This window comes from Chamaea fasciata, unplaced genomic scaffold, assembly GCF_029207755.1.
Source record: "Chamaea fasciata isolate MVZ Bird 193981 ecotype frontalis unplaced genomic scaffold, bChaFas1.0.hap1 SCAF_11, whole genome shotgun sequence".
NCBI classification, from domain to species: Eukaryota; Metazoa; Chordata; class Aves; order Passeriformes; family Sylviidae; genus Chamaea; species Chamaea fasciata.
This window is the reverse complement of record NW_027094096.1, coordinates 26,198,970-26,213,420: the sequence shown is the minus strand read 5'-3', so window position 1 is coordinate 26,213,420 and position 14,451 is coordinate 26,198,970. Positions and strand designations below refer to the sequence as shown.

General features: G+C 40.3%; 1 protein-coding gene across 1 annotated transcript in view; it reads right to left on the bottom strand.

The window, feature by feature from the left end:
- The window catches only part of NAALADL2 (N-acetylated alpha-linked acidic dipeptidase like 2), a 438,547-nt gene that overhangs the window by 165,866 nt on the left and 258,230 nt on the right, over nucleotides 1-14,451 (bottom strand). The window contains exon 7 of the mRNA XM_066193760.1: nucleotides 4,181-4,300. Coding sequence (XP_066049857.1) covers nucleotides 4,181-4,300 — 120 coding nt within the window. The remainder of the gene's footprint in view (nucleotides 1-4,180; nucleotides 4,301-14,451) is intronic.

The following is a 14,451-nucleotide window of genomic DNA, read 5'->3' as shown; positions in this document are numbered from 1 at the left end:
ACATCTTCATTTAATGGATGTGGAAAAAATGTTAATATGTGAACATTTTAAAGATGAAGTGGTTTGGCCTTCAGGGCTTTTGTTACTCTATTAAAAGTTAATTTAGGACAAAAATTATGTCTTTTTTCGTGAATTGCAACCCCTAAAGATTAAATCATGATCAAGACACACCACATTTTTCAAAACGTGAATCTGTTAATGACATTTCCAGTGGCTGGATATTGAAAGCACTGTGCAGTTCTCCCTGAAAAAGCCTCCTCCGGCCTCTGTAACGTCCCAGAGCAGTGACACACACTCAGGTGTGTCCTAGGGAGCAAGAGCGGGGTGCTGCTGAGGTGCTCTGGCCAATCTTGCTGCCACCACACATTTTACACTGTTAGAATATGTGGTCCACAAACACAGTGGGCAGTTTAAGGTGCTCTGTCTCAAGAAGGTGCTCTACACCACGTTTGCCTAATCCCTGGTGATAAACTCCACCATCTTTCACCAGCCACATTAATGGATCCTCCCGGTTCCAGGACATCAGGAGTCTGCTCTGGCCCCTGTGAATGGCTACTCAGCCTCACCAGCGACCCCAGTAACCCGAGTTCCACCAAAACACAAATTTTCCTGCTAGCCAGGACACCAGGAGACAGTCACTTTCAATCTCAAGGTGTGGAAAAACATATGATCTTTTAATAGCAATCCCCTCCAGAGCTTGTGCCTCATTTCCCTTCTACATTTGCCTCATTTCAGCTCCCTGCATTAGAAAATTTTTCTTCTTCCCTCAATCCAGCTCCCTCTTTACACAGCAACAATCCAGATCTTACGAATGTCTCAGACAAATCACAAGATCCCTTCAGGAGCTGCTGACACAGTCTGAATTTTTTTTTCCTTCTGCCAGTTTTTCAGCACTGGGAATTACTCTGGCTAACAAGACCAAAAGGACTTGGCTGTGCCAAGTTCCCCGCCGTGTGTGTGCTCCCCAGGTGCCCCACAGCTCAGTCTGTCTTGCCATAGGAAATTGCCATTCCAGGTGCTGGCCAGAGTAAATTCAGTTGCATGTGAAAAGGATTCTGCCTTTGCAATACTCTTATTTGCTCCCTCAAGCACTTCTACCACTCCTTTCCCCCCACTTTCTGTATTAATCTTACAGCAGAGTCTTGCTCACCAACTGATCTTAGCGCCCTAACAATGATAAAACCCTCTTCTCAAACCCCTGCTCCACTCTGACATACATAGAGATAAATATATATATAATACAAAGCATTTTTTTATCTTTTTTTTTCTTTTTTAACCACAGCAATGTAAACTGCTTGGTTTGTTATTTTCTCTGGGGTTTTTTCTCCCCCAGAGTCAATGCCCTTGTTGATACCCTGCTATAAAGGTAGGGTCCATGTTCCTTATAGCTGTAATTTATGATGTGGCTGAGGTAACACATTCTCTGTTCCAAAAGGTCCAGTTTAAGGGATCAGGATGTGTCTCTGGCTCTGGACAGGGGCCATGGATGCTGCACCTCTCACCCTGCCCAGAAACCACCTTCCGATCCAGTGGAACAGAAATACAACGCTCCCAGTGAAATCTGAAAATCATGTCCAATAATGAGAATAACTCCAGGTCAGATTTCTGCAAACCTTGTTCTCACAAAGCAGCTTAAATTTATGAACCTTACGAAATTTAATCAGAATTACTCATGTTTAAGACTAAACTGTATATTTTAACAACACATTAACTTCAGGCTTTTCTGCATACTCTAAATTCTCTGTACATTCCAGTTTCAAATTACTCCAAGCTCTGAACTCTGTTGTTTTCAGTGTCTAAAGATATAAAAGACGGGCACAGTCTGAAAGACTGAAAGAAAAAGCTCCAAATTATTTTCAACCTTAATCCTCCCCCGACTTTGTACCTTATCCAATCCCTATAAATGAAATCTATACTGAAAAATACTGTCGTTTATACAACTACTTTTCAAAATATTCAAATTTCCATCACTTGGACATGTTTCTGTAAATTATCCCCTTGAACATGAAGCTCTTTTCTAGCAGGACATCCTTTCTCTTAACGTGATGTAAAGACAAAAGAAATGTTGTTCAGTTTTCATGGTGATTTTTTTTCTGCCAGCAGTAGTTTATTATTTCTTTCAGGTTTTTTCCAAAGGGCACAGTATAGAGAGAAAGAACAGTCAAAAAAATTTTTAAAAAGCAAATTAAATACACAAAAGGGGAAAACAGAAAAAAAACCACTTGAAAAACAGCAGTAAAGAGAGAAAGACAAAAAGCATAACTGTGCAAGGGAGATACAACTGAAAAACAGAGATATAATTAGAAACTGTTATGGAGATGGAACCTCAGTGCAAGGTCTATAATAACAAGACTCGAATCCAAAGTGAGATACTTGCACAATATAAAGTAATAACAATGAATAATTAAAGGAAATTAACTCCTGAAAATTACAAGTTAAACACAAAAAAGTGGAAAAACCCCACGAAGTATATATGTATATATAGCCCCAGCTCTCCTATGAACTAGTGCTCTGTTTTAATGCGATGTAAAACCAAGCACATGGAAGGCAGAGATAAGGAAAATATAGGGAGAGGGAAGTGTCTGCTGAAACAGAAATGTGAGACTCGGCAGTACAGAAACATAAACATGAGGGGGGAGAAAAGACACAAAAAGTGGATTCAGCAGAGAGATACTGGGCCCCATTTAAACCAGCAGGACTTGCAGTTTAAGGCAATATTTCACATCAAATATTTCTTAGGAAAGGAGAATCTACTTCAGATAATCTTTCTACACCTTTTCCGATAGTTACGAGCGAAGTAAAGCTTACAATTATTTCACTGCCAAAAAAACACAAATTATATTCTAAGAAAAAGTAGTTTACAGCCTCAAGAAAAAGGGCAAAGTTTTTATCTTTGTGAGGAGAACATGGAAAGTAGGTTTGGGTGGCTGCAATTTTACCTCAGACCCTGAACACACATTCGGAGCCAGTCTCCTGATCACACCACACTTTGGTTTGTGCCGTGTAACTCTTTTTTTGGAGCACCAGAAATGTAGCCAATGCACCTCAGCCATTAAACAGCACATATTTGAGACCAGGCTACAGGCAACCCACACAAAAAGCTCCTGAGATGTTCCTTGTCCTCAGCAGCTCCTGGTTTTCCCTTCTCCTTCAGGCTGCTCAGGCTGATATTTCAGACACAGTGAGTCTTCACAGGAACACAAATTGGTAAAAAGTCCATCTCACAGACAGTGCTGTTACAGCAAACTTTACATCTTTACCAATGCCTGCTTTATGAGCCCTGATTGCTGTTTCATTGGCTTTGTCAGCAGTGAAACGCAGGATCAGATCCACTGCTGGAAATGATGGGCAACAACCGAGTCCCAGCAACGACAACTGACCTTTCACGGGCGTAATTAAATTGCATCTAAATAATTTAAATAAACAGCTAAAGCTACTCAGTTGAAAATGGCATTGTTATTGAGACAGATCTTATTCCTATAGAAAAAAACATTAAGTGGTTATTTTCTGAATCTGTGTTCAGTCTCAGCTGTGCTTTCCACGGCCAACAGAGCAGGTCCCGATTTTCTTAATTGCAGGATCTGGAGTCACTGCTCTTTTATAATTGCTTTTGTGAATTGGGAATGAATTGTTTAAGCATTTACTGAGCTACTATACTTCCTGTATTTTCTGAAAGTCAAACCAGCATTTCTGTTTATAAGGTATTTGCAACAGAAGGCGCTTACTGGATGTTTAGAGTTTAAATGTGGTATTTATGTTGAGACTATTATGTTTAATGGAAAAGTGGATTAGTGAGCTCCTGCTTGTTCTCCCTGCCAGAGCTGGAGTTGGAGAAGATGGATACACATGCACCCATGTACACCCTCTCCAGACACAATCCCTTCTGCTTTATTATTTCTTTCAGTGATTTCTTTGTTTGTCAGAAAGCTCCTAGTACACCCAGAGAAAATACAGCAGAGTACTGGGGCACTGCAAGAAGTGCAGCAAAATAAACAACTCGAACACACAAAAGGCACTGCAGAGTGACAGTGCTGAGTATTGAGGGAGAATGTGAATGTCAGTAAATCCTGACTTACAGGGGAAAAACTGGGAAACTCTTTGGTTTTGTATTTTGAAACTGAAAAAAACCCAAACCAAAACAACGCACCAAATGAATAATTCAGCTGATGTTGTAACTCACCTTATACAGTAAAGGTGATTGTCCGAGCTTCAAAAGTGCAATTTTTTTGGTCACGTTTGTGATGGCTTGAATCCGGATCAGGTCTTCCACGGTCCCATACTGGACATCAACAAGCTCTGCCTGCAGAGAGGAGTCAAAATTCAGGCTACAGCTACAACCACACATCACTGAGGGGAAACAAAGTTGTTTGCACGAGCACAAGCATCTGAGCAGAGTCCTGCAACTGCCTTACCCCGGCTTCTCATCAGCAATATCTGTAAGAGCAAAGACCTTGAAAGTTTAATCCGACAAATAATGTTTTGTGGTTTTAATTCACAATTCATCAGCTATGAAAAACTACCCCCCCCCCCTTTTTTTTTTTTTCCCCCCGTGGTTATAAGAGATGGTGATTCTGATGAAAATTTCCCCTATTAGCTATGGGAATTTATTTAAAACTGTGTAAGGGATACTAATTCACTTCTGTTTATTTTCTTAAAAATAATCAGAGTCTTGTAAAGTATTTCAGGAAATGAGTGACTATACTGGTCACTTCTGAAAATTCACAGACAACACAAACTCCACCAATACACAGTTTTATACTGAGGTCTCACATGACTCCTGAGCAATCTTACCTAACTACTGAAGTATTTTCTTTTAATCCATCAGTTGCCCAAGCACTCTACCCAGAAAACGACAGTGATAACAGACTATGCTCTGATGTGTATACTTTTATATTAAAACATATTTTTCAAATTCTTTAGAGTCATTTTGATCTAAAGGTGTTTAGAACATGAAGAGCTTCAGCTCTTCAGCTAGGACTATGCAAGAAAATATAGTACAAGTTCTAAGTTATTATTAAATGTCAAGCATTGGCAGTAATGGAAAAATATTTCAAGATGAGTTCTCAAGTATTTTTTAAAATATGTAATTTAAGAATGACCAAGGGCATTTTTCTCATACATTCGTGGCAATAAATTCTGGAAAAACAAAGTAAGAGGATAATCAGTCTTGTACATTACTATTTTAGAATGTTATGAAGCTCTCAGGACATCACTGAGGACATTCTGGAACCTCTAAATCCCTACACAGCGCTCACGTAAAACACAAGTACAAGAAGACACAAGAATATTACATCAATGTTTAAATTTAAACTAAAAGGAGAGGAGCAGTACAAGATGGAAAAGTTTTCTCTTTCAGTTCAGTTTTGTAACTAAGTATGGATTCATTGCCAAAAGCAACAGTTCTGATTTTGGGTATCCCTACACAAACTGTTTAAATTCTAGCAACAGTTGTTCTGGATGTGTAGGATGTGTGAAATTTTAGTAGATTCCTGTACTAGGGTATTTTAGGAAAGTATTTACCCTTAAAAAAACTGTGTCTCTGAGTTTGCACTCAACACAGAAGCTGAAACCACACAAAAACTTTGCCAAGGTTCCTGTCTTATTAAATTCTTCTGAATTCTTCAGAAGGCTTTCCAAGTCCGTAACGTGTCATCAGTGCTGTACAAACCTAGCATATGGAAAGGTCAGCCAAAGTTATAAGACACTTCTGAACAGGCAAACATCAGATTTAACACCAAATAATGAAATGTAGAACAGGAAACACTTCACACTGTTTCTTCTGGAATATACGGGAGTTTTGATATCCAAAGAACCAGAAAACCATTTAGCCAATGGAATTTTTTTCCTGTATGGCCACAGTATTTGAAAAGTAGGATAAAATCAAGTGAAGATTTCATAATAGGGAAATGTATTTTATTACCTAATCTCATGCCTCCAGCTTTAAAGAATTAACCTCAGGCACAGAAAGGTTTTTTATCAGGGCGCTTAAGTTCATAAAATTTTTACCTCTTTCTGTAACTCTCATCTTTATTTTAATTTGTACCTACACATACGTCATTAGATACAGCAATTATTAGTGTCTCAGAAGTCTTATGGCCTGAGAGGTTTTGGGAGGTCATATCTAGGTTGATTTCTAGGGATACCTCTATCTAACTCCTTTGGACGCAGTGCCTTCCTCACCTGCCCTCCAAAGCAAAATCAGGGCTGTCATTATTTGTCTGAGAGAAAACACACTGACTGACTTTTCCTGAGGCAAAATCAATACCAAATATGTAAGATAATGAAGTATCAGGCCATTTGCTTCTCCAGGATGCCTGCGTGGAAAGCAGCTCCCTGCCCATCTACATTCTTGTGCTGCCTCTCTGCACGTCCCCTCGGCTCGCTGCTTCTCCAGGGTGCTATCCACTGCTCTGTAAACAACAAAACTACATGCCTGCACAATTATTAATGCCGCCAGCAACTGCCCTTGGATGTTCTTAGTTAATTTACGGATGCAAACTGCATCTTCAAGAGCGGCTCACTGGTCTTTCCCAGGCAGCACGTGCTCCAACGAGAGAGAGGCAGAACAGGAGGTCCTGCAAAAGCACAGCTCATTTTTTAATTATATGGAAAACAGGAGTTGACTCCCTGCTGCCCCAAACACTCTGCAAACCATGTGCCTTGCTTCAAATCTTAAAAGTTAGCCCCAGTGCCAAAGGTATTAGGTACATTCATATATTGAGAGTACTGTAAGAAATTGAATAATGAAGGAGCAGCGGGGTGTAATGTAACAGTTTCGTGGGCTTTCATCACACATCTTTCAGGAAATACAGACATGTCACAGCTCAAAGGCTATCCCATGCTGAAAACAGCATGTACAGCCCAGCACCCAGAGGTCTGCACTGTTTTTATCATCTTCAACTCCAGCTAAAATGACAAACAAAAACTGAATTAAATTTTCTCTTGGGTAAAACTACAAACGGCTCATCTCAAAACTACATATGGCTCATCTCTGGCCAAATGAAGAAAATAACTCACTGGAAGAGATTAGAACAAAGTCGTAACATTTGGGCAATACAATCCAGAAACTAACAGGTACCCATTAAAGGATGAAAACACATACAAATTATTCTCACCCCTTCCTTTATTCTGCACCTGAACACTTCAGTAAAATTTGTAATGAAAAGCAAAATAGTTTGCAGTATTAATGAAATCTCATCAAATGCAGCACAGTAATACTAGCTCAGAGTAGTCAGTTTGGTTTCATTTAGTGGATGGGGGCTCAACTAATAGGGACACTTACTTCTAATATAAAATAAAACATTGAAAAAATACAACCTCAAAATAATGGTGAAGAATCCTATTGAATCCAGACCTGCTACCTTCTTAACAATCCACTCAGAAGCCGACAGACCATTTATGATGCACGAAGGCCTATTTTAGTCACAACACTCCTAATACCTCCAAAAATGAACGAAGATTAAATTTCCTATTATTTCTCTTCTCTGTTTTTAGAAACGCTTACAACATCACATAATCCTCATTTTACACACACCAGCTTTCTGAAAAGCGAAACACCCCACTCCCAACCACCCATATTTGATAAACTGCTTTCCTGTGGTAGGATAATTCTGTTCAAAAACAAAGGAGAACTCATCCTTTTATCAGGCGCCGAAAAAGAGCACTTGTCTACTTGGTTTAGCTATGCCACAGTAAATCCTCTTATCCTAGAACTGGGAAGCTGCTAAAGAATGAGTTGTTTTATCCATCTGAATTAGGTACTTACTCCTCGAATCGTTTCAAGCTTTGCTGTTTGAGAGATATGACTATTTAGGAACAAATTGTGATGTGCATTGTGGAGTTCAGCAGTATTACCCCATGCATGAAATGAAGCAGGGGTAGGTAATAAAACAAACATTTTTAGGAAAAGTAATTATTTTATGTTAGACGACTTATTAGTTTCTAAGTCCTGAGATGATGCTCAGTGAGTTGTAAACATTCTGTCTTAAAAATTCTAACAGAATCCCCCCAAAACAAGGAAAGACAAACACTCTGAAAATGCCACAATCAAGACAGCCACGGATTTTATCCTGATTTCTTCTACTTATCTCCGAAATGAAACAGAATAAAAGAGTATACATCATCCAGTCATTCACGACACAGAGGAAAATAGGTCTGGCAAAAGAAAAATAACTATATGAAGCAGGTGGCAGCTGGGGTCTTGAAGATGCTGGAAACTATATTTAAACCTTGCTTTCTTGCAAATTCTGAGGCAATTAAAAAAATAAGATAATTACGTTGAAAATAATAACAGAAATATGTTTATCTTATCACATTCTCATCAGTCCACTTGACTGAGGAGAGGGATTTAATAACAGCATTATGCATCTGTATCCAAAACACTGCCGGAGAGGCAGATTGTGGCTGATTTGCCAGGGGCACACAAGGCAGCAAAAAGACTCAGGGAAGAAACCTCTGAGGGGGAAAAAAACCAAAAAACCCAACACAAAACTCCAAGGTAGTACACCAAGGAAGGGATGTTTCTCACAACCACCAAAATGAGGACGTAGTCAGTGAAGATACGAAAGAAGCTCTTGTAGTGAGCTCTTAATAGCTTGGCAGAAAACAAACCCAAAGCAGCACACAGAACGGCTGCGGTGAGAAGTCGTCTCCTCTTCATGCCAGCTGTTGGTAGTGCTACAGTTCAGTAACCTCAAATGGTGAATATATTTTATCAAATACCGAGCTCCTGACCCATATCAGTGAACGGATTCTGCACAAACTGCTGGGAAACTCAGGACTGTGGAAGCTGCAGGTATGGAAATGACACAGTCAAGCTCATAATCCTCGTATTCTCATATTCACAGCTCCTGCCAACCCATCAAAAGGTTTCAGAAATAGATTCCCTAAAGAAACTCCAAGTATTGAGAAAAACTAAATATTTAATATGAATAAATGTTGTTCATTCCTTAGATTGAAGACAATTTCTCCAAAAAGCACACGTAATTCTAGAGGCATCAACCCTCAGCTCCGTGACTGTTCCATCCAGGCCAATGCCCTCCATCTGTCCTCCAACGTTCAGCTACTATTTTCAGGTTGTTCACAAAATAAAGGCAGCAGAAACATCCCGTGCACAATCAATCACAATTAAATAACCTTCAACTAGTCATCCTGCCTTAAATAAAACTCCAAAATATATTTGCAAATTGTATCTGAGAAGGCAACAGTCTGCAATCAGGGCATGAGGCGAACTTTAATTAAACACATCGCTATAATTTATTTGCACAGCTCTGAAATTGAGGCTGAAGGCAGCATTCAGCAGAGCATAAAAGCAAACTCAAGCTGGTTGTAGATCAAAGCTGGACATCAACAAACGTGAAGAAAGCTGCAAATATAAAACTGGCTGATCTTTAAAATTAGAGAAAAGGGAGAAAGAGAAGGGGAGATAAGGGAGCTGTGCCAAATCCTTTGTCGGTGTAAACTCTGTTACGCTTTCTGACCAGAGCTGTTCCCTCTCCAGCCAAAATCATCCTTCAATAATCAGGAAGCCACAGCTGTCTCCTTGTGATTGCCACCACCAGGGTCCAAAATACCCATCCAGAACTATCTTTTATACACTTACTGTATTTCTACAGAAATGTTAATGTCCAAAGTTGTTATTAACCTTTTTCCTTCACTTGGTTCCCGGGCAAAAAGAGTGGCAGATACCCTGCCTGAGCCCCACAAGTAATTAATAATATATCTGGATTAACTGAAGATGATTTTTCTCTGTTACAAGACTAAGAGATGCTTCTGACCAACAATGTCAGGGAAGATTTAAATCAGTGAACTTCAGTGTTTCTACAAGCCCTGCTCCTCGAAGAGATTCATGGTATCTTTTTTTCATGGTTGCTAGCACTTTACTCCACAGAAGCTTTCTTTTCTTTGCTCCAACACTCCTGCTCCTACAATACAATTCTGGAACATTTCAATACAATATGACTCACAGAGTCAGCTAACAGTCAGAAAGGGTTCTTAGTGTCTAGGATTTTATTACACAAAATTGCACACAGCATTACAGTGAGAGCCACGGCTGTAATTTATACTAAAACAAGAGAAAAGAAGATGTCCTACACAACCTCAGTTTGACGGAGTTTGGCCTTGCAGACGGAGTTCAGTCACAGGCACATTTCATGTTCAGCCTTCCCCCTGGTCCCGCCTGCCCAGCTCACAGCGCCCCATCACACAGCGCTCTCCTGCAGCTGCTCGCACAGCTGCCTCCTGCTCTTGCAGGACCATTTTCGGAAAGGCACTGAGGTTAAACTTGTTTGCTTCCCTGCTCCCTGCAGTTTATTGCAAGACTTTTTTTCCCACCAGCTCCGAGGGAGACTGAATCAAGATCGAAGGCTTTTTATAGCCTGCAGAGGAGAGCGCTGGTGTATTTTATGGTTAAAGAGCCCCAAATAAATCTGAACTGACACAACTCTGTTCTCTTTTTTTTCCCCCACATTTTATTTTTTCTTATTTTAATTTTCATAACCCCCAATTCTGTTCCCAGTCATGTCCTTTGCGTTTCCCAAAAGGCAAAACTAGTATTTAAATATTACTTCTTAACTCATGATGTCCAGCAAGATATCCAAACAACATATTAGGGTACGGTTTTTTTCATGTTTTCTAACTATATTTTTTTCTAACATTCTCACTATATTTTACAAAATACATACAAATTTAGCTTTTCAAGTTTTTGACATAAAACATTGTTATTTTCAGACACATTTAACTGACATTTACTTATTTTAGAATCTCTAAGATTTTTACAAAAAAGCCTTTTACAAAAAACTGAAGGAAACAAGATCATTAGATGCCTAAAATACTATCAGAAATATGATTTCAAACTTTCATTAAGCAGTGCTGACTGTCACTTCACTAGGGACAAAATGTTAAATCCTAATTATTCTTTCTTGCATGTGTTTAATATTATTTGTATCTCTCCCTTTTTAAGAGTTAACTGCAAGGCTATTTAGTAGCATTAGTGCCTAAAGCATAAAGGCACATTGCCCATACTCTCCTAAGAAAATGGAATAATCTGTATTTGCCAGCCTGCTTGGTTTAGCTTATTCAGAGGTAATTATTCATGCAAATATACATTTACAAATTACATAGACTGAGGATAAACTAAACAAAACAGAATTACTCAGCTGCGACGTGGTATCTTAAAAAAAATCATAAGCTACATATGTACACAGGAAATTATAATGGTGAGATTTAAACTTGGCCTTAAAATTTTCAATGAAAGGGGTTTATGTCAGAATCCAGTCCCACTGCGTCTGAAATGAACAAATTCTCAAGGCTGGGTGGAAGTTTCCTTGGCTTCTGTGGAACACAGGGAATGAACACAAGGCGTCCAGGGGCTGCTGAACGTCATCCTTCAGTCATTTATATCACCCTGAATTAAAAGCAGGCATTCCCTCCTGGAGTAGCTACAAGCACCAAGCCTTTGGAGAAGAAGACTGGAGCTCAAAGAAGGTTTCCAAAAGCACTTCATCCACAGCCAGGCCCTGCAGGACAGCTGTGGCAGGGATGGATCCACCCCAGCTGGGCAGGAGGGACCAGGCTGAGCTGTGGGAGCTCCCGGCACCTGCCCAGAGGCTCAGTGTGAGCAACAGCAAAGCGTGAGCTGTACCCACGCGCCCAGAGAATAAAGTCATCTCCTGTCTGAAGTACCAGCTCACATGAACATCCTGCGAATGCAAACCCCACCACAGGCACCACATGGGTGAACCGGACTGAAACACTGCGTGTGCTTCAGAATCTCAGTCAAATCAAAATATTTTATTTTATAACACATAATACATTTGGTACTTAAATTCCTTAGAGACAGGTGATTCAGCTTTGTCCAACTGTTCCAGTTTTGGAGTCAGTCTGGCTGCATCAAAACAAAATGTCCAGAAAACAGCCTACCATTTTCAGTCGTCCAAACTGGAATTCATGACTCGGAACTCTGCTGGTTTTGGCTGGGGTAGAATTAATTTTCTTCACAGTGCTGTTATGAGCTGTGGCTTGGATTTGTGCTGAACACAGGGGTGATGATGGAGATGCCTTTGTTACTACTGAGCAGGGCTTGCACAGAGCCAAGGGCTTTTCTGCTTTCCCTACTCCAAGTAGGCTTTGAGTGCCTGGGAGGTGACACAGCCAGGACAGAGGACACAGACTGACCAAAGGGACATTCCAGACATATATAACAATAAACCAGACATCCCTCTCAAAGAGGAATATAATCATTCACATGTACAAGAGGAGGTCATCCACTGCACCAGGAGAACACTTGAACTTTCAAAAATGTCGGGGAGAACTCTATTTTCTAGATTATAATAAATGATCTTTCACAAAGCGCTTACAGCCCTTGCTTGGCCAAACATCATCCACTTCAACATAATCAGGGAGATGCCCAACCATGTAATGATGCAAACACAAATCTGAGTGTTAAAGCAGCATTTGAGCAAACAATTTGAAGAAGCAAATATGCAGCTGTGGAAAGAGAAATGACATCTTTCCCATCTCCTGTGAATTCTGTTGTTTTGAGTCATTACACAGATTTATAGGTCCCTAAATTACATCTGTAGAAAAAAGACCCAGGAAAAATAAGTTCTAAAAATATATTCAGATGACAAGAAAAGGACTCCAATAAAAACAGGGAATGTGCCTGAGTAATATCAAATTCAAGTGGCCCAAACGGTTGACCAGGAAAATTACACAGATACAGAAATACAGCTGTACCTGAGAGCAGCTCATCTCTGAGATTAAACATGAATATTTTTCTGGGTTTTAACCATCTAACATTTTGGAAGAGGACTTATTTCACAAGAAACATGTGTGTCATTCATGTCTCACACATAACAAAATTGTACGGGGAAGAAAAAGTTCTTTTTTGTTTCAGGCTTTCAAATTTTGTTTTTAAAAGTGCACTTGAGATTTTAGAGTTGATGTGCATCTTACGTTGCAAGGTAATCTAAAGGTTTTACATGGCAGCACCATTTGGCTTTTCTTTCAGAAACAGCTAACCTTCATTTTGAAAATTTTGCCTATAGCAAAATTAGTAGTTCACCTTTATCCCAGGTGTTTCCAAAGATTAGGATGAGGGTTCTCCTGAATTGTGCCAAATTTCACACAGATAATTTGAGCATTCATCTCTTAAGTGTGGGCAGAAACCCCATGGAGATTTGTGAACTTGGCTCATGTTCTCTCAGCAGGGACGGAAAAACCTGGAGAAAAGGAGGAAATCCCATGCAAAGGACGGAATCTGAGGCCTTTCAGAGGGGGTCCCAGTAAACCACTCATCTTGTACAGTGGCACCTCGAAAGAAAAGGTGGAGAAATGTTTACACCATCGAAAACATATGGGAAAGTCAGCAGAGACTCTGGAATCTGCACAGCTGGACGGGAAGAAACAGCAGCCTGCCCTGACATCGTACCATAGATTTTACTGCTTAAAGCAAGCGCTTTGCCATGGGTGCAGCCCATCCAGGGCTCCGCAGCTGGACGGAGCTTCCCTCCTCTGCCACACAGCCTGGAATTCGGGCCAGCCTCTCGCGCAGCAGCACACAAGCCCTCAGGATTACTGCAGTGATACCATTAGATGGTTCAGTCCCAACGGAAGCAGTCAGGGGCATTGCTAGAGAACTATCGGTTACCACAGAAATCTGCGCTCAGTTCCCTCTCTTCCCCTGTTCTGATCCTTCCTGCCCTGGGTCCTCAACAATCAACAAAAAGAAACAGGGAGCTCAGTTGGTGCTCACATTATTCTGATTCAACTACAGATTTCCCTAATGATCCACTTTCCTGCAGGCAGTGGTGCCTTCCCTTGAGTTTAATCAACACAAGAAATTCAATTCAAGCACACGAGGCAGAGAACACACAACAGTCACCATTAGCAACGTCCATCCACCACTTTTAACTTCTGCTGAAGGGGTTCCCTCCATATTTCTTCAATTGACCCTGCATTTTCAGTACCTACTTCATAAACATTGTCGACAATTTATCTACACAGCCTGCAGAGAAAACTGAACAGTTGTGAAAGTTTACTTCGGGCAGAGCAACCCTCAGAGCAGCAGTAAGACCATCAGGGAAAGACCTCAATTCAAAGAGTTGGCATTATCCCCACAATCCTGAGCCTAACGCTGTCCATGCTGATGAAATTTCTCATCCCAGATCTCAGTTTGTGACTTTACATGATTAAAATGTTCTACTTTAGCCTTAAGACACAAGAGATTTAGTGGTAAAAAGGCAACATGGACAAAAACATGGTAAAGTTCTCTTGAAAAAAAGCACGTTTTGTTACAAAACTGACGCATTAATTCTTTTCCCAGCAACGCATAATTTCTGGATTTTTCCCACTCATTCATTCTCCAAAATATTCCTCAGGTGAAGATCGTGCCTGGCAAGCTCCGACCTGCAGCAGGAGATACATCCCTCTTGGATGAGGAGGCAGCAGGAG